The sequence below is a fragment of the Colletotrichum truncatum genome (assembly GCF_014235925.2).
Source record: "Colletotrichum truncatum strain CMES1059 chromosome Unknown Contig_0001, whole genome shotgun sequence".
In the NCBI taxonomy this organism is placed as follows: domain Eukaryota; kingdom Fungi; phylum Ascomycota; class Sordariomycetes; order Glomerellales; family Glomerellaceae; genus Colletotrichum; species Colletotrichum truncatum.
Genome location: NW_027222398.1, coordinates 3184505 through 3208482, shown reverse-complemented (window position 1 = coordinate 3208482; position 23978 = coordinate 3184505). Strand labels below are relative to the sequence as shown.

General features: G+C 47.6%; 8 protein-coding genes across 8 annotated transcripts; 2 read left to right on the top strand and 6 right to left on the bottom strand.

Annotated features, from left to right (window-relative positions):
* Positions 1–375: 375 nt before the first annotated feature.
* CTRU02_200861 (peptidase family M20/M25/M40) lies at positions 376–5014 on the bottom strand (the record flags this gene model as incomplete). Its single annotated transcript, XM_070203754.1, has 15 exons — positions 376–508; positions 565–1055; positions 1115–1606; positions 1671–1788; positions 1843–2071; positions 2134–2218; positions 2291–2717; positions 3167–3217; positions 3273–3294; positions 3355–3449; positions 3508–3834; positions 3888–4672; positions 4730–4797; positions 4864–4895; positions 4959–5014. The coding sequence occupies 15 exons, from the start codon at positions 5012–5014 to the stop codon at positions 376–378; spliced, it is 3411 nt and encodes a 1136-aa protein (XP_070062336.1).
* A 451-nt stretch (positions 5015–5465) lies between these two features.
* On the top strand, positions 5466–6613 carry CTRU02_200860 (d-mandelate dehydrogenase; the record flags this gene model as incomplete). Its single annotated transcript, XM_036718875.1, has 3 exons — positions 5466–6349; positions 6416–6500; positions 6560–6613. The coding sequence occupies 3 exons, from the start codon at positions 5466–5468 to the stop codon at positions 6611–6613; spliced, it is 1023 nt and encodes a 340-aa protein (XP_036589875.1).
* Positions 6614–7050: 437 nt separating this feature from the next.
* CTRU02_200859 (branched-chain amino acid cytosolic) lies at positions 7051–8414 on the bottom strand (the record flags this gene model as incomplete). Its single annotated transcript, XM_036718874.1, has 3 exons — positions 7051–7236; positions 7299–8054; positions 8106–8414. 3 exons carry the CDS (start codon positions 8412–8414, stop codon positions 7051–7053), a joined length of 1251 nt encoding a protein of 416 aa, XP_036589874.1.
* Positions 8415–9252: 838 nt separating this feature from the next.
* On the bottom strand, positions 9253–10861 carry CTRU02_200858 (transporter C1529.01-like protein 10; the record flags this gene model as incomplete). Its single annotated transcript, XM_036718873.1, has 2 exons — positions 9253–10619; positions 10687–10861. The coding sequence occupies 2 exons, from the start codon at positions 10859–10861 to the stop codon at positions 9253–9255; spliced, it is 1542 nt and encodes a 513-aa protein (XP_036589873.1).
* Positions 10862–11934: 1073 nt separating this feature from the next.
* Positions 11935–14408, bottom strand: CTRU02_200857 (Fusicoccadiene synthase 3; the record flags this gene model as incomplete). Its single annotated transcript, XM_070203753.1, has 9 exons — positions 11935–12285; positions 12356–12501; positions 12577–12678; positions 12756–12919; positions 12979–13133; positions 13208–13877; positions 13936–14192; positions 14254–14300; positions 14357–14408. 9 exons carry the CDS (start codon positions 14406–14408, stop codon positions 11935–11937), a joined length of 1944 nt encoding a protein of 647 aa, XP_070062335.1.
* A 2422-nt stretch (positions 14409–16830) lies between these two features.
* CTRU02_200856 (averantin oxidoreductase) lies at positions 16831–18328 on the top strand (the record flags this gene model as incomplete). The annotated part of the gene is made up of 2 exons (XM_036718871.1): positions 16831–18047; positions 18106–18328. The coding sequence occupies 2 exons, from the start codon at positions 16831–16833 to the stop codon at positions 18326–18328; spliced, it is 1440 nt and encodes a 479-aa protein (XP_036589871.1).
* A 264-nt stretch (positions 18329–18592) lies between these two features.
* Positions 18593–20367, bottom strand: CTRU02_200855 (cytochrome P450 monooxygenase; the record flags this gene model as incomplete). Its single annotated transcript, XM_036718870.1, has 2 exons — positions 18593–19318; positions 19387–20367. The coding sequence occupies 2 exons, from the start codon at positions 20365–20367 to the stop codon at positions 18593–18595; spliced, it is 1707 nt and encodes a 568-aa protein (XP_036589870.1).
* Positions 20368–21427: 1060 nt separating this feature from the next.
* On the bottom strand, positions 21428–23545 carry CTRU02_200854 (C6 zinc finger domain protein; the record flags this gene model as incomplete). Its single annotated transcript, XM_036718869.1, has 2 exons — positions 21428–23374; positions 23432–23545. The coding sequence occupies 2 exons, from the start codon at positions 23543–23545 to the stop codon at positions 21428–21430; spliced, it is 2061 nt and encodes a 686-aa protein (XP_036589869.1).
* Between the last annotated feature and the right edge of the window lie 433 nt (positions 23546–23978).

The following is a 23978-nucleotide window of genomic DNA, read 5'->3' as shown; positions in this document are numbered from 1 at the left end:
GGGGTGCGCCTACACTAAAGTACTAATGCTGCATATGTCTATCTTACTTAGGTAGCCTCATTAAGAAGTTTAGAATTTTGACTCAGTAGTCCTTACGGACTGTCTTAACCTGCTGGCTGAGACGAGGATTTACTAATTGCCTTTATGCGTCTGTAAGTCTCTAAAACCGCATGTTATTTGTCCACGGTCTTTAGGCATCATATGATCTCCAAGGGGACCTGCCATTGCTGGTCTGCAATAGCCCAATAGATTGTGTTATAATTGAACCTGTGGTGGTAAAAGTGGACACACAGTCACCAGATCGTTACTGTGGGCTATTTGGCCATTACGATAGAACCAATATCCTGTATCGCTATGTAGCCCAAAACTATTCGATTAACTAACAGTTAGGCCATTCTTTTCCAGCACGCTTTTTATGAGTCTAAGGCATGTTGGATGATAGAAGTCGCGGTGCTTGTAAAATAGCTCCAGTGCCAATTCCTTGTCTACCGATATCAAACCCTCGAACCTACAGTATATCATGAGAAAAACTTCCGCGGTATGTGAGTAAAGAATGTAACTCACAATGGTTTGACGAATTTCATTCGACCAGTTTGGCCGAGCACTGCTTCAGTCTGTTTCAAGACACCGCTGTTACCCGCTCGCAAGGCGATACGAAGATATCGGCTCACCACCTCCAAGTTGCTGGAATCTCGCAGACCATACAGAGATCCCAATTGTTCGGTTAGCTCCAGGGGTAGTGGATCGGGACTGTCAATTAGTAAATCGAGGAACACCAGTATCTGTCCGACACTCCAGCCCTCGACATCCCCGGCGGAAGGCGTAAATGGAGATCCTTCCTGGTGCTTGCTCAAACGTTGTGCCAGCGACAAGCAGCTTTCATAAAGTTTGGATTTGAATTCAGGTTTCGGCGGTGCTCCTGGCTTGTGGTACCAGGCATCCCAGTCAACGGAGTTCAATGCCTCTGTGGCATCTGCGTCGGACGAGAAGAAATCATATACACATAACTTGAACTGCTCAGAATTCAAACTTTTCCCAGAAAAGGTTTTGAAGTACTAGGTGGTGGCTGTCAGCATGGTAATGGAGGTCTGTCGATCTGGGTCTGAAAACATACGTGAGGAACGAATTTGCGCCATTTCTGTCTTCCCACCTTTTGTTCGAGGTAGCAGAGGAAGGTGTAGCCCTTTTCGTAAGATATTTTAGACATGATATCATCTGGTCTTTTACCTTCAAATTGAAGAACAAGACTAGTGAAAACGCTTTCGTTACCGCCGTAAGTATCGATGTTGTAAAGCAGGTCTTGCCATCCGACAATGGCTTGCAGTTGCACCTCTTCCTCTCCACGGAGATTACGAAGAATGTTGCGCTCGATATAGACAGTCCATCCCTCATTCAACCAGAAGTGCTCCCAAGAGTCGTTGGTAACAAGATTACCACTGTAACTATGGGCGAACTCGTGAGCCACGACTGAGATATTTTCTCGGTCTCCGGAGACAACTGTAGCACTGTAGAAATTGAAGATCGGGTTCTCCATCCCTCCCAAATGAAAAGACTTTGGCAGAACAACAAGATTGTATAGCGGCCATGGATATTCGAAAATAAGGTCCTGAGGATGCGGCCAGATTTGTTAGAACTGAAGCTTTTGATATGGTCTTGAAACAGACACTCACCTCTGCAGACTTGATGATCGCTTGCAAATCAGGTTGAAATTCCGCCTTGCAAGCCTCGAGATCCCCGGGTGCGCAGTAGACGTAACTTTTGGGTCCGATTTTCTCACCAACAAGATTACTAACGATCATCAATTAGCCACTTTCAGAATGTTTTGCGGTCCAGCACACTCACCCGCTTGCTACTGCAAAAAGGTAATTTGAGATGGGAATATCTTGTTTGAACTTGTACACGGTCTTCTCAAGAGGCTCTTGCACTGGCGGGAAAACTAATTCTTTCTCGGGAATACCGCTGGCCACAACGGGTAAAATTGAGTGGATTGTGATATCAAAAGTTGTCTTGATAGATGGGGTGTCTTGGCATGGAAACATGGAACGAGCGTGCACCGGCTCCCCCTGAGAGACTGATTGACATTAGTGGACGCTTACAGTCGAAAACCATGAAGATCATGCTTTAGCAACTTACACATGAAAGGGTATTTCTTATCATCTGTTTGCGATGCGCTGAACCACTGAAGACCTGTTGTCTCTTCAGTAGTCTCGAAAACAATCTACCAAATCAAAGATATCTGTTAGCTGGAAAGCTGCCACCAACGCGGAAAATGAGATTCCCAGCAACGCACGGTAAGTTCAAAATTCTCTCCAAGCCCATAGGATCGATCCAGTTGAATGAATAATGGGTTTCCATTGTTGTCTTTTGAAGGCTTCAGCTCCCAGCGAACTGGCTTGTCGCTAATCTTGGCCTCTTTTATAACCAAATAGCTTGTGTCAAGTGTGATATCATTGAGCCTCTCAATTTTTGACTCGATTGTCAGAGTTGTCTGCCCTATAAGAGCGGTGCGTTCGAAGTCGATGGTGAGCTCAATATCAGTATGCTTAGTAACTGCATCCTTGAAATTTGAGTTTGTATTCACATCCGTGACGGAGTTATTCAAACACATGGTGAACACACGGGCTGTTTGGGGTTGGTGAAATTTCCGCAGCACACTATGATACAAGATGTCGTCTTTTTTCTTTACTAGCTGCTGGCAAGTGAAGCTTTTTGTACTGCTGTTGGATTCGAGAGAAAAGGAAAAATGCAAAAGCGCGATTCACAGATTTCTAGCTCTTGTACTTGTCTGGTGTGAAGAATGCCCCACATACCTGATGCCCCTCATTCTGGCCGTTCAAAATTCCCTCTTTGGGCAAGTCTCAGAGGCACCACAAGGCGGCTTGTTTTACGCTAGCTTGTGCAGCTCCACCCCCCACTATCCGTTGCCCTTGAACCTCGCTGCAGTTGCCCCACACTAAACGTCCTCCGAACAAGCAGGCTCCCCCAGAGTAGTAAAGCACATTTAGTGAATAACATTTGATTGCATACCATTATAAGAGATCGACTCTTAATTCTGTTTACAACTCAATCAACGTTCCCAAAAGAGTTGCCGTGGCTCAAATTGGACACATTGTCAAAGACAGAAAAAAATACGCAGATGGATTAGACCCCCTTATTTTTGTCCCACAAATTTTGAGCTTCCTTCAGGTACGATCCGTACAATTTGATCGCGTTGATACTGCCAGGATGTTAGCTTTGTGGACCTTGCCAAACTTTGGGGTGAGAGTACATACTAATTGCTCTTGTCTAGCTTTTCTGCGATATGGGTATACCCGGTTAGTGGTTAAATAAAATATTGGAGAAGAGGAGAAGTACCGTTCACAGAATGAGCTCCGTCAGTCGGCCGTCCAACAGGAAGGAGAAGAACATTCTTGTTCAAGATTTGCTTGAAGTCCAGAGCAATGGGGATGCTATTAATAGAGTGAGGAGTGAGACTTCTGTTTGATTGCATGACCCAATGTAACTAACCTTCCACCTTCGCAGGTAATAACGGGGGTTTTGCCCCAAACGTTTTTGGTTGCCTGGATTGCAGCTTGGTAATTCCAATGGTCGGCGCTCTCATAGAACCAGTCGCTTTCATGAGCACAGTTGATTTCCAAGTCGTTCTTGCTGCCAAGGCTCTTGAAACGATCTTCAATATGCTTGTGAACCAGCTTATTAATCTCCGCGGCTTTCATATTGGGAACGGTCCGAATGCTGAACTTTCCAACTAGCTTGGCTGGAATCGATGTAACGGCCCCTGCACCAGGTACCGCGTTCTCAATTCTGTGAAGGCTGAGAGAAGGCTTCTTCCACCTATGATCAAAGTCAGCTCGGTCCTCTTTCACGACGAGGAGGGAACTAAATACCGTGCTATTAAAGCATCGGCCTGGCTCTCATGTAGACTTCTGCCACCAGTCCCTCCGAGTAAAGAATGATGCGAGATTTCCAACTCATTATAGCTTATGCGCTCCTCCTCTGTCACCGGCTGTACGGTATCATAAATCCCGGGAACTAGGATGTTGCCGTTTGAATCAACAAGTGAAGACAGGATGTTGACCATGTCAGTCATTGGCTCGGAGATCTGTCCACCAAATCCACCACTGTGCGCATCCTGGTTGGCACCAGTGATAGTGAGCAGGTAGAACAATATTCCTCTCAGGCCTTGGGGGATGCTAAGTTGTTCATCGCTCACCCAGACGACGTCCGTAATGCAGACCACGTCAATGTCCGCGAAGTAGTTTTGCGCCTCTTCCTCCAGGGCTTTGCGAAGGCCCAAGGATGCGGATTCTTCCATGCCCTCAAAGCAGAAAACCAAGTTTGCAGGGACATCGATGCCCGCTTTCTGGAATGCCTCAATCATATTGAGCCATCCTATTAGTGGACCTTTGTCATCTGAAGTTCCTCTACCACACAGTCGGCCACTCTCCTCAATCGTCATCACCCAGGGATCATATTTCCAACCGTCTTCAAGAGCAGCAGGTTGAACGTCGTAGTGGCAGTAAACAAGAACTGTTGGCTTGTCCACATCAGAACCGTAGCGTCCCAGGACCAAAGGTGGCAAGTCAATGTCGGTTCCTTCTTGCTTTCCCAAAGGCTTTAGTGTAACTTCGATGTTGAGACTCTTCATTTTCGAAGCAGTCCATTCGGCCATCTACTGTAATTTCAGTACATAGGCTATACCATGGCTTTCACAGAGTAAGCAACCAACTTTAAAGACATCATCTCGTCGTTCCGCATAAGCGGAAATTGAAGGGATTTTGACAGCCTCTTCCAATCCTGTTTTACACAAGAATTAATAACTAGTCTCTTCAATGGGGGCGCCCTATGGTGCATATCACTGACTTTCGAGGAATAGGGTTTCAAGTTCGTCAACCCTGATGGCTGATAATGAGCCAGCGCGATCGCACAACACACTTAGTCTTCGGTTGAGAACTTACTTGGAATAGAAGGCGCCCAGGCCATCATCGATAGCGTCTGACTTGTTTGCAGCCATGATGAGCTCGGGGTTCTGTGTTAATCACTGAACCTAATTTACGGTGCAAGTTGCCTCAAAGTATCTTGTCAATTTCCGTAAGACAAGACGCTAATTTTCCGACTTGAAAGAGGGGAAGATGACGATTCCCAGACGAGTCTAGCCCTCACGGCTCCACGTTAAGCGACATCGGATACGAGACGGAGTTTTACAGGCAGGGTTTATCAGATCGGACCCATGAGCAATGCAGATTACCCAATTAGGAAAACCTTTACGAGATAATCAATACGGTCCATTGTACCAATTGCTCTAACCCACACGAAAGGAGTTAATGAGGATAATCGTAAAAGAAGTAGTTTTCGCTGGCTGTGGAATTTTTCATTGCATTCCGTATCAAAAAAACTCACACAAGAAATCGACGCAGCAGAAGCATCAATCATCCAAAGTAGTCTTTCATTCAACAAACTTTCTAATGGAGAAGATACTGGTTATAGGGTCGCCTGACGGTGTAGTTTTACCCGAGACTTGGGCCACCTTCTCTTCAAAATACACCATTGTCACGTACGACTTTCCTACCGTCAAAGAATTCCATGAATCAATGGCAACCGGCGACTGTCAAGACATTTCCGGAATAATGAGGATAGGTTTAAACTTCCCTGTTGGAATCGAGAGGGTTGGCCTAGGCTGGACCAGACGTGCCTTGCCATACTTTCCCCCTTCTCTCAAAATGATAGTCAATTTTGGACATGGCTTTGAAGAAGAAGACATTCAAGGTCTCAGGAAAAAGGGGATTGAGTTCTTCAACACAACAGGCGGCAGTGAGGCGACTGCCGTTGTCGCACTATACCTCATTATCTCGACCTTCCGCCAGCTGAGTCGATATGAGCGAATGCTTCGCGACGACCAGTTTCTAGCTGCACTCAGGCAATCTGCGCAATCCGCTACAGATCCGTACGGCAAAAGCCTTGGTATCATTGGAATGGGCTCGATAGGACAGACGATCGCACGCCAGGCCGCGGCACTAGGCATGAAGATACATTGCATCGACAGACCGAATCTGAGGAGGCTTCTAGATGCCGTAAGGGGCGAAACCGGCTACATCAGAGACCTCATCCCACCGATTATCCTCCACAAGGACTTGAAATCGCTTGTCGCTAATGTGGACTGCGTGGTCTTGTCATGCTCGTACTCTGCGGAGACACATCACTTGCTCTCACGAGATGTGTTTTCTAGGATGAAGAAGGGCGTGAGAGTGATCAATGTAGCAAGAGGCAAGTGTATTGACGAGGAAGCTCTGTGCGACGCCATAGAGAGTGGAATCATTTCAGGAGTGGGACTTGATGTTCATTACAACGAGTAAGCATATTCTCATCTGGGCTGGGCGAGCTACTGCGGAAAAATGCTGATGTTGCGTGACACCAGACCACATGTTAACACGAAGATGCTGAAATACGACTGCGTAACCCTGTTACCGCACCTAGGAGGGCTAACAAATGACTCAATGAAGGTTTGTTTCTCACCCAAGCTAGTCTAATTGAAATTTTGCTGAGAAAAACGAAATTTTAGAATCATGCTATGATGGCTATGAGGCGCGTGGATGATTTCTTTTTGCGTCGTTAAAAGATTGGTTGACGTACCAACACAGAGAATGAGTGACAAGTATTTTCAGCATGTTTTGCGTAGAGTAGGCCCAGATAATATCAGTACAGTGTTTTTAGACTGCCTAGTATTGCAAAAGGAGTTTTAGAATTAAGAGGACCGCGCTATTTACATATTGCTCTTCGAATGCTGTCTTTGAACTCGTTATCGACGGACCAGTTTTTAACCACGTCATGCGTATTTTATTTCCAAGTGGCTCGATCACAATATCCCAGTCGTCCTTTATTGTGGAATAACAAACAAGTTGCACGATATTTGTGAAGAAAGAGGCTAGGCATCCTCGGCGTCTGTGCGAAGAAATGCCTGAGATCAAATGCACCAAATTCTTGTAGTGAACACAGCAACATCAAGGCGAGGGCTGGACGTGGAAAGTGTGAGCTTTGCATTAAACTAGATGATTACTGCTCTTCAATGACGTATCCCCATTCATGGTCAATCCTCCCGTAAATAATGTCCTCAAGCCAGGACTTGATGACAGATGAATACTTGGAGACAGGCACTTTTCTGCCATCCTCAGTGACTGTCATAGGGAAAGTGACGTCTACTTCTCCATAGCGAATCATTGATACTGGAGTTACGAAAACCTACATTGATAACAAAGTTAGCAAGCTATTTTCAAACGATCTTTTCCGAGGACAGAGCTCACCGCAGTACCAGTAACAAACGACTCAACAAGCCTTCCCTCAACGTGAGCCTCTACAACCTCGCTCATGGTGAAAGGCCGCTCAACAACTGACAAGCAGGCCAATTTCGTAGAAACAGAGGGGCTCTCCTTCGTCAACCGCTCTCTTGCGATATCCAAAACGCTCCGTCTAGTGATACCGTCTAACACGACTTGAGTATCCAGCGAGCTGGTTACGAGCTCCAACCCGCCATCTCTATTCTTCCATATCACAAAGAAGTTGCTCGCACCAGCCTCTGTTACTTGTCTGTCTTCTCCGAAAAGCCAGAGCGTTTGGGTACACCCATGAGCCTTAGCTGCAGCATGAGACACCATCGCTGGACCATAACTTGCACCTACCTTGGCAGACCCAAAGCCACCAGGCCATGCACGAATATGCTCTGGACTGCTGGCGAGCAGCTTGAAACCGGGATGCGGTAAGCTAGAGGACTGTGGGAAGAGGGCTGCAAAGAGGAAAAAAAGGGCCTCGGGGGGCTGGTTGATGCCTAGAGCTGAACCACTGCCGACCATCGCTGGGCGGACGTATATGTTGGAGCCTTGGTCCGGCAGCCAACGGCGGCATTCAACGGATAGGTAGGCGGCGATTATCTCAAGAAGTCGTTCCGGATCGAACGAGGGGAGACCGACGCGAGCGTTGGAGTTGACCATGCGCGCGCAGTTGAGCTGTGGTCGAAAAAGGCGAAGTTTGTTGTCGTAGCCCCTGTAAGCTTTCATTCCTTCCTACGGCTCCATCGTTAGAGGAGTTGCTTCGAAGGCATAGGCTTGACTTACAAAAGACTCTGTAGCATAGTGCAACACACTTGCCGTTGGCTCGAGCGCAATTTTACCATACGGGATCATCACTGGCGTGCCCCAGCCAGTCTGGACTGACCAGGGAACTTGAACCATATGAGCCGACGTGCAGTTCTGGCCAAACCGAACGGGATCATCGAGGGCGGGAACAGGACGCTGCTCGTCCTCCGGAATCAGAGACTTGAGCATTGCGGAGGCATCGAGTTGTCCATATTGCTGTTTGTTTTCGATTTCAATGGAAGCCGGCGTGGCTGTTCCAGGAGTAACAGTTGTTGCGCTGGGACTCATTTTATTGAATATTGATTGTAAACAAATATCCGAGGATGAATGACGGTACAAATTGAAATGAGCTGGAATTAAGTTATTTCACAGAAAGAGAGCGCACTAGAAATATTAATAAATATTACTTTCCGTACAAGCTTGCGGAAAATAGATAAGAAACTATTACTTAAGTCCGACTGAGGTACTTCAATGCATGAGCTACAAACGCCAAATGGCCGGCAAGAATTGGCTGTGTGGAATTTGGATGCTCTCCTGTTGGGGTGGAAATTTCCCAAAATGGCAAAAAGAAACGAGTGGGTACTGCTTCTTTCCATAGCAAGGCACGAACGTGACGGAGCAATTAGTATTTCATTAGCGTGAATATTTGCCAGGTCTAATGTGTAAATATGCGTCATCTCATAATGTATACTAAGGTAACGTAGCAAACGTTTTCATTCTTCTGGAGAGCTGTCCCATCGGATAGTCTGGAGCAAGGCCTGTAAGCTCCCGAGTCTTGCTGGGTAATACATATGGATTGAAAATCTCTCCGTCAACAAACCTTATATAATCCAACGCTACAATTTCTGTCTCAAACTAGACTGAGGAGCAGCTTTTCTGGTAGCATGTGCGAAGATTTACGACTAGAATGCATTCTTTGTAGTTTCTGTAGTACTTTCAAATTTTCAAACTTTCTCCCCGTTTCAATTTGGTTTCCTTGCTTTTTTTTTTTTTTTCTTCTTTTTTCTCTCTTTAGGTATATTTCCTCGTTTGATATAGGTGTTTCTTTACTGCAACGGCAGCTGATCCCAATCGCCTGGTTTGGGAAAATTCGACGACTCCTTCTTCCAGCTCGCTCTTGAAATGGTCACAGATCTTGTGGCTCAAAGTTCTTTCGGAGCTTTTCGCCGTGTCTTATCAGCAGCCACGGGATTAAAATCAGAGATAGAGCAACGAAACCTAGTAAACTGTTGCCCCATCCAATCCCCAGCTCTCCATACATGGGCAGACCGGCCATGGGGAGGACTCCCCCAGCCAGCGAACGAAAGACGGCGTTGGCCGCCACAGCACTTGCCGCAAACGTATCAAAAGCATCAACCAAGTACAGCTGTACCGCGATGAAGACAACAACCATACCAAAACCCACGAGTGCCATGCCTGCCACTGGGGCCATCCAGTGTACACGATACTCGGCCGTCCAGCCGTAGATGAATAGCCCCACGGGGATCAAGGGTGTTGCACCTCGGAGAGGGCGGAGTCGGTCTTCCGGCTGCATATCAAGAATGCCGGCGTCGGTGCTTTGGCCGTGGGCTGCCTTCTTCTGTGCGTCGAGTTTCGAGGCTACACCGAAGTACACTAAACCGAGAATGGAGCCGGCGCCGATACCCAAGTAGATCAGACCGACGGTCTGGGTAGTGAAGCCATATATAGTCTCAAAGGTCTCAGGGATCGACGTGAACATCAAGTACAGGTACCCATAGACAACCCCCATGTAAAGTGCGAGAACAGCTGATACTGGTGAGAAAAGAAGCAGTTTGATGGGACGCTCCAAGCCTCGCCTCAGTAACTTGGTTTTGTCCCGGAAGGAGGAGCGAGGCAATGGCATTGATGTCGTAGAGTCTGTAGACGACAAAGTCTTACGCGCTTCGAGAACAGGCCCGTACGTCTCGCGCATCAAGACGGCCATGAGGAATGTTTGCGCGGATCCGATGATGGCAAGTGTCCAGAAAACCCAGCGCCAGCCATAGGCATCTGCGATGAGACCTCCAATCACTGGGCCAATAACAGGGCCCAGCAAGGGCCCCAGGGCGAAAATAGCCATGGCGGCGGCGCGTTTGTCAGGTCGCACTATGTCTGCGATCGAAGCTCCTCCATTAGACAATGGCGCTGACCCAAAGGCGCCAGCCGCGAAACGATACGCTATCAGCTCACCAAGTGACTCCGCGCGTGCGCAAGCGGCATTGAAGCCAACGAAGCCCGCCCCGGACACCCAGTACACCGGCAGCCGTCCCCACAGCTCACTTGAGGGTGCCATGACCAGTGGGCCGAATGCAAAGCCAAGGACAAACACGGAGACCACAAATGAAGCCAGAGTAGGGCTGGTGCTACCGAATTCTTTCATCAGTTGTGGTACACCAGGCGCGAACATAGCTAGCCAGAAGGTAAAACACAATGTTAACCATGGCGGTCTTCTCAGAGGCTTGGTCAAAGTCTTCTCAGAGGCTTGGTCAAAGTCTTCTCAGAGGCTTGGTCAAAGTCTTCTCAGAGGCTTGGTCAAAGTCTCTTGGTAGAGTAAACTTACATGATGCCAGCGGAGTGATAAAAGTGAAAGAGCTGACCAGCCCGATGTGAATAAATTTCTTCGTTGTCGACCAATCATAGGGAGTTTTAGGGAGACTGATGTAGATTGAGGCATAAGTTATATCGTGAGCGGCACCATGAGAAGAAGTCAGCTCCTTTTCAAGCGTTTTAGCCATGGCGTGTTGCTGATGATGCCTTGCAGTACTAAGACTTAAGAAGTGAGCTGAGTATCTTAGTGAATGAGAGAATTGCAGAAAGTGCTCGACGTAACACTGAGGTTCATAGCCGGGTGGATTGTTGCGCAAAGCTTTAAATATATGCTAATCTATAAAGACAAAGGTAGTAGTAGTGTTAAGCAGAAGTGGAAGGATTATGACCAAGTAACGTAAGAGAAAGTTAGATCGTAAGCTCGGAGTTCGACAAGGCCTGATCAGAGATATACTTTACAAAAAATGATTCAAAATGAAGTTATTTCAGAGGAGACCTGTGTTGGTCACCATCGCTCATCCTTTCATAGCCGCTCCCGGAGTCTGGAATGTGGTGGCTCTGACCGATTGAGATGTCGAGTCAGTTTTGATTGACTCGACTATCCATCCGACAGGTGGAACCAGTAATTACCGCAACCCGTCCAGAAGTTCGAACCGGCGAGTCATTTCAAGCTCGAACTTCGTCCTCCCTCCTGTACGAACAACAAGCCGAGTTCGTACTAGGGTGTGTCAACTATGAAAACAAAAACCCAGACCTTGTCAGCAACAATATCTGTGTTAAGCTTCCATCAATCATAAGAGGGTTCGCTGAATATCAACACAATTGGTACACGATTCAACTTAAGTTTTAACTAAACTGGTTAGGTGTGTTCATTGGTCTCATTATCACTACCTAGATCATATGCTAATTCTTATGGTCTTATGGTACATCTATCCCCTACAGATTGTGGGCGTGTTAGAGCCAGAACGAAACTTGAACCACGCAGGAGCTGAAGGTACAATATAATAACATGAGACACGTCGGAATACGCATTGGATCATTCATGTACTAATTGAAGCGCGGAGAAAGGGCCAAAAAGTAGGGATTTTTAGTCTTGGGAAACCCGAGGTCAAGTAGCACTCAATGGGTTGAAAATATTTCTACCTGGCCTTTCTGAAAACAACCAGCCGTCGGATCAAGGAAGCCCCCAAATCGACTAATCATGACTAAAAAAAAAAAAAACAGCTTGCAATCAAGCACAGGTTCTCCAGCTGCGGGGGGTTCAATGCATAGTAGACTCCGCGGGAAGGTCAATCTTAAGCTTCTCAAACGCGTACCGCAGCATCCAATTCGGGGTTTCAAATAGGGCCTCCAGCTCGTCGAGCTCACGTTGTATGGATGACTGTAGGTGCACCAATACGAGTCGTGTTTGCTCCAGACTACCGCTGCGCTCCATGATGCGCAACACATGCCGCTTGAGCTCAGGCGTCAGGCCTCCGCGGAACTGCCGCTCGCATAACATGCTCTGCAGCTCGACCTTGTCTCTATCGCTCGAGTGTTGCAGTGCATGAATCATGGGAAAGGAATATTTCCCCTCGTCGAGATCTTCACAGAAGCCCTTTTGTGCTTCGTACTGTGAGTCCATCCACCCTGTTAGCTTTGATCCTACAGGGAGGTTGCGACAGGAACGCAATTTGTCGTACCTTTGCACACACAAGATTGTTCCAGTCATCACGGATCTGAAAGTATCTGCCGGCAACCTTTACAATCCCTTCAAAGGAAACGTGACGTTGCTTTGGTGCTTCAGCAGCGAGAAGCCTAGCGAGAAGAGAAAACAGGGCGCCCGTCTCTGATGTCGTGAACTATGGTTAGCTCCATTCACTCTCTTGGGACCGCCAAAATTATTTGACCATAAGGGACGTACTCATATCGACCATTTGCAGGTATTCTTCCACAGACGGGCATTGCATGGTGCGTGTCCAGTACAAGTCGTGACTCTGCCCTATTTCCATGTTTTTGACCTCCTCTAGTATAGCCAAATAGCAGTCAGCTCAACACACTTGTGAACATTTTACATCGATGGACCGGTATAATAGAACTTACCGATGAAAATCCGAATACACTCTGAGTTTGAAAGCTTAGAGACGCTCTCTAGAGCAAGGACGTAAAGGTAGTTGGCTGAGTTAATAGCCAGTGGCACACCATACACAACATGAGCTGCCGGCTCTCCTCGGCGGAGAGGAGATGAATCTTCAATGTCATCCAGCCTGTTTATTGTTATGGCATGTTATTTCAAGATGCAAAAAGCACGGAAGATGGTACTTGCATGATAGAGGATGAATGAAGCGAGTTCACGATCTCCTTGATGGTCTCCACAGTCTCCAGTGGCACCCCGAGCCACCCATTAAGAGCATCAATCAAATTCTCACGGACACGCTTAGACGGCAAACTACGAGTGTATTCTGCGGGGCCACTGACAAACTGGATATGGAAGTCAGTTCGCAAACTCCTCGCTGTGCGCATCCTGTACGTCAGACTCTGGGGTTTTCGCTTACCTGCTTGCTCAGTTTCTGCTTACACTCGACACCAGACACCATTTTTGGGTCACGCCAGCCGACTGATGCGACATTTCTGCTCCCATTAGACCACTTCGGGCCCTTTGTGCCATTAAATGCAGGTGTATTTGGCCCATTGCCTAACTGGACGATGCTCTTTGGGGTCACAAGGTTCACCCCGGCATCGTTTTGGCGCCGATAACCATCCTTGGCCCCGTTGACCTCTTCTTGCCCGTAATCAGCCACACATGAGAGCATTTTGATGTCACGCTTACGTGCATACCGAGGGCAGACGACGCTCCAGCAGAGGTTTCCCACAATCATGTGGACAAGCCCGTCAAGTACAAGGCGCAGCTTCGGCGGTAATACGGCCTCCTCAGCCTTTTTGAGCTGGAGAAACTTGTCTTCATTTGCGTTGATGATTTTCTTGAGCATGTTCTTGGCATCTGCGACGTTCAGCTTTTCGACCTTCATCAGCACGAAAACACCGTTGGCCATGGTATCAGCGTCCGGGTGCATCTTGAAAGCCGCGTGTTCGGCCTCGAAGCTGAAGTAGTCATTGGCCAGACAGAGTGCCACATAAGCCGGCCGTGTAATGTGGCTGATGGTGTTCATCTCCAGAGGTGAAACGGGTTGGGCCAGGCCCAAGTTCATAAGCTGGACACCTACCCTAACTAGGGCGTCAGATTTTTCGGAAAGAATTCGTCCATAGATCGAAGGATACTCACTCTGCGCCGGAATCAATGACTCTATAGTCAACGTACTCGTGGAAGGTCTGGAAGCTGTGATGTTTGTTTAGTTTGTTGCCCCCCTTGAGAGCCCATTCCTTCCACGCAGTGACAATGTTCTCTCCGCAGGCGCGGTCGATAGAGAGCAGCTCAAGGACAATCTTAGCCTGGACTTTCTTGAGACCGGCATTGCCGTGCCGAGATGCTTTAGTATCGGCTTTAAGACTGCTGACAAGGTCGTCGGCAACGGCCTCCGTCTAAACCCAATGTCAATGATACCAACGATTAGGAAATATGGAAGGTCAGATCTATTCTTACGTCCGACTGATCCATGGCTTCCGCAAAATCATCTAAGAAAAAGATACCTAGGGAACAAATTAGAATTACCATTTGCTTGCCGTTGTCTGGTTTTGATACATACAGTCCATGAAGTAGGCAAGACTAGCAACCCGTTCTGGGAGCGACTCAGGCATGGTAAGGCATACGAAATGGCCGACGGAAGAGCTACAAGCACTGTTGGTTTTGCAAGAGCCTACCAATTTCACCCAGTCGCTGGCGGCCCGGGCTGATCCATCTGTCGCCAACTGCTCGGCCCGGTGGCAGCGTAGCTGGTAGGCGGAATCTTGGCAGAACCCGGCTTTGTTGACTAAAGACGGTTCGACTAGCTTGGAGAACTGGTATTTCATCTTTCGAGAGTGTTTTTTATGGCAACTCACTTAAGGAATTGTTGGCTTAGAAGGTAACGGGAAGATTTCTCAAGACGTGGAATGTGGGATCGTTCTGTAAATTTTGTTTGGAGTGCAAACATGCTTTTATTACTACGAACAAAAACCTCTGTCTGGCTTTGGACCGATGATCTTTAACGGATAAACCAAACATCTTCGGATCATGCAGAAAATATTTGTTAATTACAATGGTTGCACATAGTCTTTCACGCATTTGCACCCATTAGGACAAAGTGACGAATTAGGGTTCCCGTTTTCCGTCTGTAAAAGTCACCGAGATAGCCATAAGAGCAACTTGGATTCCCTAACCTTCTCACTTGTGCTTGCATGAGTCATGTCAGTTGTGTGGCGTATCTTTTTATCCATCCGTAGAAGCCTTTCCTGCGGAAATCAAGCGTTGTGACATTGTTCGCATAGCTTTCTTAAATTGAAGCTTTGGTAATAGTGCTGCACTCAGCCTCTCTTCTGCCCCCTTGCCCTTGCGGACTGTTGGCATGGACCTGGCTTCGACTCCGGGAAACAAACTCACCTGCTTCAACTGAGATCTCACAAGGTGGCTGGAAGCTTTACTGAAGCTTGAGGTCTCTACAATCAACTCCCCCTCTTCTGGGTTCAAGTTGCGTCTCAGTTGCTTCTTGACTCAAGCTCATCCAATGCTGCGTACCCTCGTCCTCGGACCTCAGCTGGCTGAATGAGTCATTGTATCTCCACAATAAATGTCAAGCGAAATGAGAGCTTCCTTCAACTTCATCTTTCCAACAACTCCGAAACTTAAACTTTGCTGAGCTAAAGACTATCATAATGATAACTTTAATGCTTACCGACTATACCAAACTACGGTAGCCTGCAAGAAGGACTAGGTCAAAACTCAATGATAAGTGGGGTTTGACTTCAAGATCTTAACAAAGTCGACCCTAGTTCCTTGTAGTTAGAAAACCTCCGGCTTATTTCCAGAGAAGCCTACACACCCACTATAGCTTAAGCCTACAGTAGCCTACAACAGCACACAGCCCATAACAACACAGCAGCTTGAGGAGACCCATATCTAAAGCCATAGTAGCCATAGGAAGGCTTTAAGCTAGGTTATCTCTCTACATATATGTAATTAAGAAGAACGCAACTCGCTTTTGAGGGGTAGATGTAGAATGTAAATTGGAGTTTCGACCTAGTCTTTCGTGCAAGCTGCTGTACTGCCAAGCCCTGTTCAAGTACACGTATGTTAACATTGACATTACGCTTTTGGTATGTTTGGCCGCGGGTGTCCGCCATAAAATCTGTTCTCAAATCTAATCACTTTTCATACCTCTCCCCACATAGCGTCACATTCATTAACGACATGTGTTCAAGAAACTTGTGTACGAAGAACTTTGATTTTCCGACTTGCTCTCTTCTCCTTTGAAGAGAAGATTCGGTCTGCATAAGCGTGTTTTTGAGTTCAGTAGCCGATTTGTTCGTACTCGGAAGAACACCAATATTTCAACATTAACAAACGAACAGATGCTTGTCTCTTGCAACGCTCATCCTGGATGTTTGACAAATGTTTATCACCCAACTACCACTAACTAATGTAATAGTCCAGACCTCTCAACCTAAAGAAAAAGCACGATTCTCACGAGTAAGTCAAACATGGTCACATTGCTAGGGGAAATTAAATTTTCTCTTGCAAAACCTTTGAAATCTTAAGGGTCATGATTCAGAGGTTCGTAGAATAAAATTATGAATACAACTGTGGAAATCTTGACTGGTCATGCCTCTGAAGCCTAGGAGGATTTATCCTACTCGTATGGAGATAGTTTAGCTTTGATCCCGCTGCCTGTTAGTCCCCATGACCAAAATTCGTTCCTGCCATTCATCCTGATTATCTGGCACGCTTTTTTGTGAAAACAACATCACCTACACAGGCTTTGTCTTCTCGTCAAAAGATTTTCACCTTGATCTGTCTCTAACTTCGTACACAATGACGTTGCTGCCAGTGCTTCTGAGTTCTCTATACCCTGGCCATTTGCTATGGCTCTTCGCCCTCGTATGTGTCGTTGCTGTTGTAAGTCTTCAACAAGTCTGTGTTATCGCCAGGTCTTAACATTAGAACCTGCAGTACCACTTCTCTGTTATTGCTTACAACATCACCTTCCATCCGCTCCGTAAGTATCCGGGATCGTGGTCAGCGTCCATGACCCCAATCCCGTTTGTGTATTACATGATAAAAGGTGAGATCAACCAGTGGCTGGGCCAGCAGCACGAGCGATATGGCGAGGTTGTACGAGTTATGCCAAACCAGTTGAGCTACACGGCGGCAGAGGCGCAAAAAGACATCCACATGCCAGGTCGCGGCTTCAGGCACGGCTATGATAAGGATCCCAAATTCTACATGACCTTTACCGGCAACAAGGAGACGCCATCCACCTTCACTGCCAACGAAGCCGACCACGAACGACAACGTCGCCTATTTCAGAGCGCCTTCTCAGACCGCGCGCTCGAGCGGCAAAGTCCGATCTTGATCAAGTACGTTAACATGCTGATCGACCGGCTACGCGACCGCGCCATCACAGGCGCGGCAACCAACATACTAGACCTTTATATGTTTATTACAATCGACACACAGGCAGACCTGCTTTTCGGTGAGCCGTTCCACCTGACAGAAAACGACAAGTACGATCCTTGGATAGCTTCGGTGCTATACTACATCCACGTAGGCTCTCAAGTCATGGCATTCATGCAATTCGTCTCATTTCGAGTCTTCTGGAAGCCAATACTCTGGTGCCTACTGGCCGGAAAGCTGGAGTCTCACTACCGCCACACCAGTATGCGCGTCGACCGCCGACTGGCCATGAAGACACCACGTGATGATATCATGAAGTTTGTGCTGGAGGAAGGGGACGCGAATCCCAAGCGCTGTCTCACTACCAACGAGATTCATTCCAATGCCGCGCACTTTTGGCTTGCCGGCAGCGAGACCACCACCACAACTCTAAGCTCTGTGACCTATCATCTTCTGAAAAATCCTGACGCCTACAAAAAGGTTTGCCAAGAGATTCGCTCACTCTTCTCGTCCGAGGAAGACATGACCATGAAGGCTCTCGGCCAACTTCGCTACGTTGACGCATGCATCAAGGAGGGCCAGCGTATGCACACGCCTGTTCCATTTCCGTTGCCACGACGGGTGCCACCAGGCGGGGCCACCATAGCCGGCCGTTTTGTCCCGGCTGGTGTGACTGTCGCCGTGGCCACCCATGCTGCCCACCGCTGGCCGACCAACTTTACTATGCCTAACCGCTTCATCCCGGAGCGCTGGATGTACGGCACAACCGAGCATACCCCGTTTGCCAGTGACAAAGCAGACGCCTCGCAACCGTTCTCTCTAGGACCCCGTGGTTGTATTGGCAAGAAGTAAGGATTGCTAGTCCATGACATAGAAAGTAACTTGCATTCACTGACCAACTTGTAGCATGGCCTACTTCCAGATTAGGCTTATCATCGCAAAGATCTTTTTTAACTTCGACATGGAGCCATTGCCTGTGTGTGAGAATTGGGACAACCAAAAGGTGTATGGCATGTGGGAGAAGCCTCCGCTTCTTGTACGAGTCACTCGGCGCAGGGATATAGTTGGTCGGGGAGAAAGGACAATTTTGCAAGACATGGGAGAGGGTACTTGTGAGCATGAAGGCTAGGCAGATGTATTTCAGGGGGTCATTTAATGTTCTATGTACGTACCAACAACAGAATGGTTAGGCAGCGTAGGCATGACATTTTTCTGAATAGACTTTCGTGGAAACAGAGCAGAGTGGCAACACCTCATCCATCCACTTGCAGGACCGGCTTGGGAATGGCCTTTTTAAATCCAGGCAGATAAGACCATGCGAACACCACGTAAATTTGACTTTACGATATACTCGCTTCAAAGTGACTACCGCTCTGAAGTTGCTTCCTGCCACTTATTCTGTGTCCCATACTTTTCGCAACCTAACATAAGCCTGTTGCGGCTTGTAAGTAACGCCTTCAACTCCTTTGTAGCTCGATAGTTCCTCAGGGCATTGCAACAATTCAAAGTTCCAGATTATGAGAGTTACGAAAAGGCGCATCTCCAAATATGCCAGTTTGCGCCCATAACACCCTCGAGTGCCTAAGCCAAATGTGAGAAGGGGCCCAGAAAGCGGGTTAAAAGCCACGCCTCCGTCATCACCCTCAACAGGGTGTAGCCAGCGTTCAGGTACGAAGGCTGCCATGTCAGTAGTCTCATCCCAGGCGCGGCCATACCCAACAGCAGCGGCCTTCTGCGATGAAGGGCTGCGCAGATTCTCATCTATTTTGAATGCTGGCTGGCACATACTCGGTCCCATCCCTAACATGTTTATCTGAGTACCTTTTGGAATGAAGTGGCCAAGGAGCTTTGTATCAACAACAGCCACGCGTTGTATGGCTGAGGTAGTCCCACAGCAACGAGCAATTTCTTCTATGACGGCGTCCAGATATGGAATTCTGGTATTGGAAACGATTTCTTTGAACGTAGGACTTCTCTTTTCGGAGAGTGCCGTGCCATGCGCAGTTTGGAGGGCTTGACGAAGAGTTTCTTGCGCGGTAGGGTTATCCGCCAGCATCTTGACGCCCCAGAGCAGGGTGCTACTAGTGGTGTCGTGGCCACCAACAACAAGGACAAAGATCTGTTGTAGAGCACTTGTTAGCTGATGATGAAAAAAGTTTTCTAAGTTGGGCAGCACAGCTCACTTACTTCATCTAACATGGTATTCGAGAAGTAGTCTGGTTTTCTTGCTCCTTTCTCAGCAGCTATCAATTCCCTTTGAATCATAAGGTCGATCGCTGATCGTACAGACGTGCTGGCATCTGATTTGGCTGTAAGTCGGTCAACCGCTTGCTCAATCTGTCGTAAAAAGAACTTTCTTCTAGTATTGACAGCACTCCGAAGCGATTGGTCGAATCGTTCTCGAAACCTCCATGTCAAGCGCGGTATTGGACTTGACGCCTGAACTTCTCCAGCGGCAGTTATTGTCAGTATAGATTGGAGATCGTTATCAATTAGGACATCGGGGAATCCAATTGGTGTCTTCTCGTCTAGTGCGTGATACGCCCCGCTAATGAAATTCTCTAGTACCACTAGCTGAGGGCGAATGGCACTTTGTAGAAAGTCCTTGCCGAAAGTAAATGCGATTACCGCATCTAAGGCCGTGTAGAACAAGTCATTTTCTATTTTAAAAGGTCGTTCATTCGCCAAATCAGCCTTTCGACTCCATAACTTGATGAAGACCTCCGCTTTCGTATAGATAGCAGGGCCGGCGACTTTGTCGAGGAAAGCAGGCAGCATCAAGTCTTGAAGGAGACGTCGATGAGCTTTCCACTTTGCATCTGAAAGGAAGTGTACGTGACCATCCGGAACGGCACCAGCGAAAATGTCTTTCCAAAAAGGGGCTCGATCAAACTCCTTTGTTCGACGCAAACAAATATCCTGCGTTTCGCGGAAATCGGCGAGGATGATCCATGGGCGTGAGAACGGCCGAGGGAAGATTTGAACTATTGGTGAGTTGTGGATGTGAATTTGAGACAACATCCAATTATTAGCGGCTCTATCTCTGGCGACGGCCTTTGAAAGGCTAGGGATATCTCCAAGCAGATTCTTCGCAGCCTCTTTATTGTATGGAATCCCAGGGATTGGCCTCGGTAGGAGCTTTTGATATAGCAAATAAACAAGCAGCATAAGCACGGCTGCCGTACTGCAAATTTGTGACAAGTTGTACATTTTGCATACAATCTTCTTGTTGAGGAGGATGGGATGTGTTTCGATGTCAAATTGAAATTGGTGGATTCCTTTCTGCTTTTGGCTAGCAATTCTTCCTCGACAATTTCACTCTTTGTTTTTCTTTGATATCGCGACCGAAGTTAATACAGACCCCAGGGCTCTTTTGGTGGACAAAAAAAGCTCTATGCGGCTACCGACTTACCTACTCTCGGGTTCCCGCGGCTGGCGGAAACAGCAAGCTGCTTTTGGTTGTTTTACCGCGTGGCTCGGTCTGGATAAATACCTTTTAAACTTAAATTCCCTGGAACAAATGGTCTGTCAAGAGCTGCCTCAGCTATGTGCGAAGGTTTATGCAAAACAATCCAATTTCATAGAAGTTTAACATTGTCACAAGGTCACTTCCAATGACGAAGGGAGAACAGTATCCCAAAGAATGCTCATACGCTACAGCATCAGCTGATCTTTTTGAAGGTTTCAATTCTGCATACACTGAATACTGCAATGCACATGTTGAGAAAAGTCGAATTGCTGATTTCTTCTGGATTGGTTCCCTCGCGCTCTGATTGTAGCCTAGTAACACCGGATGATGAAATCGTGATTCTTCACAGTAGCAGACAATGTCTTCGCGGAGTATATGATGAATTAGGTACGGCAGGACTATCTTTGTCTCAAATTTACAGCTATTTTCCAGCTATTCAGATCAGCAGTATACATCACATAGAGATCCACACTGGTAGACTACTGAATTACATATAGTGCATCCTTTAGCTTAGAATTACATCACGTATTCATCGATCCGTAACTTTCGATGACGAAAGAAAACTTATAACTTCTAATAAATGTTTTATCTTCTCGATAAAGTCTCTAGCCGTAGACCACCAGACTTCAGTTGGGGGTGCCGGAACGGCTCCTGGAAGTTACAAATACAGGTTCTGATCCAAATCGTGGCAAACTTTGGTTGCACGCATACTATCTGAACTTAACTAGGTACGCTGAAGTCCAAATGGCTATTTCTACGTTATGGTATTTCGATAAAATCAATGCTCCATCCCCGCTTACATCGTGAATAAAGCTCAACCGAGAATCTGTCGGGATCCCTCTCCTCATCGTCTTCCCGCGGGGTAGCATCATCTTCGAGATCTACCATGCGCACCTTGATGATCTCCCAGTTGTGTCGAGAACCACGGCGGGTGTATTCTTGATCCACGTAGTTCAGCACTCTGTGAGCATGGCGAACATGCCAAATACCCTCCCTATCCCTCGGAAACCCGGCAATCCATTTCTTGACCCAGTCCTTGACGCCCTGATCTTCCGACATGTAATATGCGTTCATCATTGCAGGAAGCATACCGTGGCCATAAGCATTTACCGCCGCGCAGGACGAGTACGGGACGCCAGCTGCTAGCCTGCAGACAAGGCAGACGATTTTCTTTGCATTGGGAGGCAGCTCCCGCCCTGCACCTGGAAGATACCGTGTTTCAAGTCTTAAGAGAGATATCAGGTAATGCATAAAAGTAGTGGCTGCCTTGACAGGCTCTTGTGCGCGCGGTAGACTGAGTGGTCGAATAACAATGCCTGAGCCTCCGTCGGTCGTATCGTAAGGGTCCGCCATCTGTTCGTATAAAGGCGGGACGTCACCTTCGTCCAAATTCTGTCTCCATGCTTTCAACTCTTTTATGAGATCTTCTGCCTGTCCACGCCAAAGCAAATCATGTTGTGGATTACTTCGCCACTCCTCCTCAAGCTTGATAACGCGAGGCAGAATGTACAGCAGTCGATCGGCAGACTGCGGTGAGTTGATCAATGATGTCGTTAATGAAGCAGAAACCTCAGCTGATACAATGCTATACCTGACAGAGTAGGCCCGGTCGAAGATATCTAAAAGGGCGGCAATTCGGGAGAAAGAGCGGATGAGAGACTCGCCGACTGGCGACTCTTGTACCTGAGTGAGGTGTTGTGAGAGGAATGTGACTGCGGCCCGGCTGTGGATGTACCAGAGCTTCATTTGCCCACGTTGGAGCTCAAAATTTGCAAGCAAAAGGACAGTCGCAAGCCATGATATGGCGTTGTCTTGATTTGGTGTGAAGCCTGTGGCAACACCATTATCGTCGATTTGTGCCATGCGTACTGTGCCGAGGGCGGCAACAAAATGATCTAGCGCCTGGAGCGCAGCCTTGTTGGCAAGAGTGCTAGATGAGTTTGACTGTGATACGTCAAGTGCTGATAGTGCCAGAGCGGCATGGAAGAAGGCTTTATCCAGGCGTTCCGCCTGAAAGATGTCGTTGAGTGATAGGATGGACAGGATGCCATAAGGTGAGTTGTCTCGAAGATGGTGGTAGTAAACCATGTCTTCGGTAAATTTGGCACTTTCAAGAAGGCCGGCAGGGATGGTCGTTATGGGAGTCAACTGTCTATTTACCTCTTCAAGTTCGAAGTCCCAGACTTGCGGGGAGTTCTGGGGCTGGTATATTGGTGTACAGCTTGGTGTTTGCAGACTCGGATGGGCTAGTGTTTGGTCCTCACTGCGAAAGTTCCAACTTTGACAGCCCTCGTTGGAAGCCGTTACCAGAGATGGATCTAAGGGGTCTCCATATGATGGAGGAGTATTACTTGTGGCCTCACAATTCCCACTAGAGGCTTCCCGAGGTATTCCCTCCGAAATCAGTGTCAATGACGTTGCCGCCTCATAAAGTGTCAACTCTTGAGCGTCTGTGGAGACGTCTTGGCTATCATTTGTCGAGAAGAAAGTGTCATCTTCAGCAGTTGCAACGAGGTTTGATGGAGATGACTGCGTTGCTGGCTCATCGCTTCTTGTTGGAAGAGGAGTTGATGGCGTCTGGTCACTGTTTTTCGACGTCTTTTTTGCCCCGCGTTTGTTGCCATGCTTTCGTTTCCAAAGCTCAGTTTGGTCCTTGAACTTGATAGGTGTAACGTATCCACCACACTCAAGATTGAGTCTGATACACTATCGAGTCGTTCTTGTCAGCTGAGCAGCAGTAGGGACGAGGAGGGGAAATGGTACGTTGTTGCAGCTTGGTTTCCCTTCATCACACTTCAATCTACGGGCGCGACAGGTCACACAACCAGTGCGATCTCGCGAAGTGACATTACGCTTACGAATGACACGTTCAGGCATAGCGAGGCATAAGGTCTCCGTAGTAACATGCGGTTCTGGCTCCCTGGGTTTCTGGCCTGGCTGGTATGCAACTGGAGAACTACTCGCGATAAGGTGAGATAAAAGAATGATTGAAAAGGGAAAAAGTAAACGAGGGAACGCGCTATGATACCATGCCTGTTTAGCGTGTCCCGCTTACGGGTGGGGTTATAATTGGCTTTTCCCCGCTAAATTCTTCTTACGGACTCCCTGTAGCCTGTCGTGATTGGGTTTCGGGGGCTGAGGACCACTGGTCCCGGCCAGCGCTCGGCTCGGCGTTGGTATCATGCCCCTTTGAAGGATGGAGTACACTAATAGTATAGAAGAAGTAATGAGAAGAGGCCCAGTAACGCCATGATAACAATTTTCCAGTTTTTGCATCTGTACTTATTCGCGGGGTTTTCTTTGACTCCTT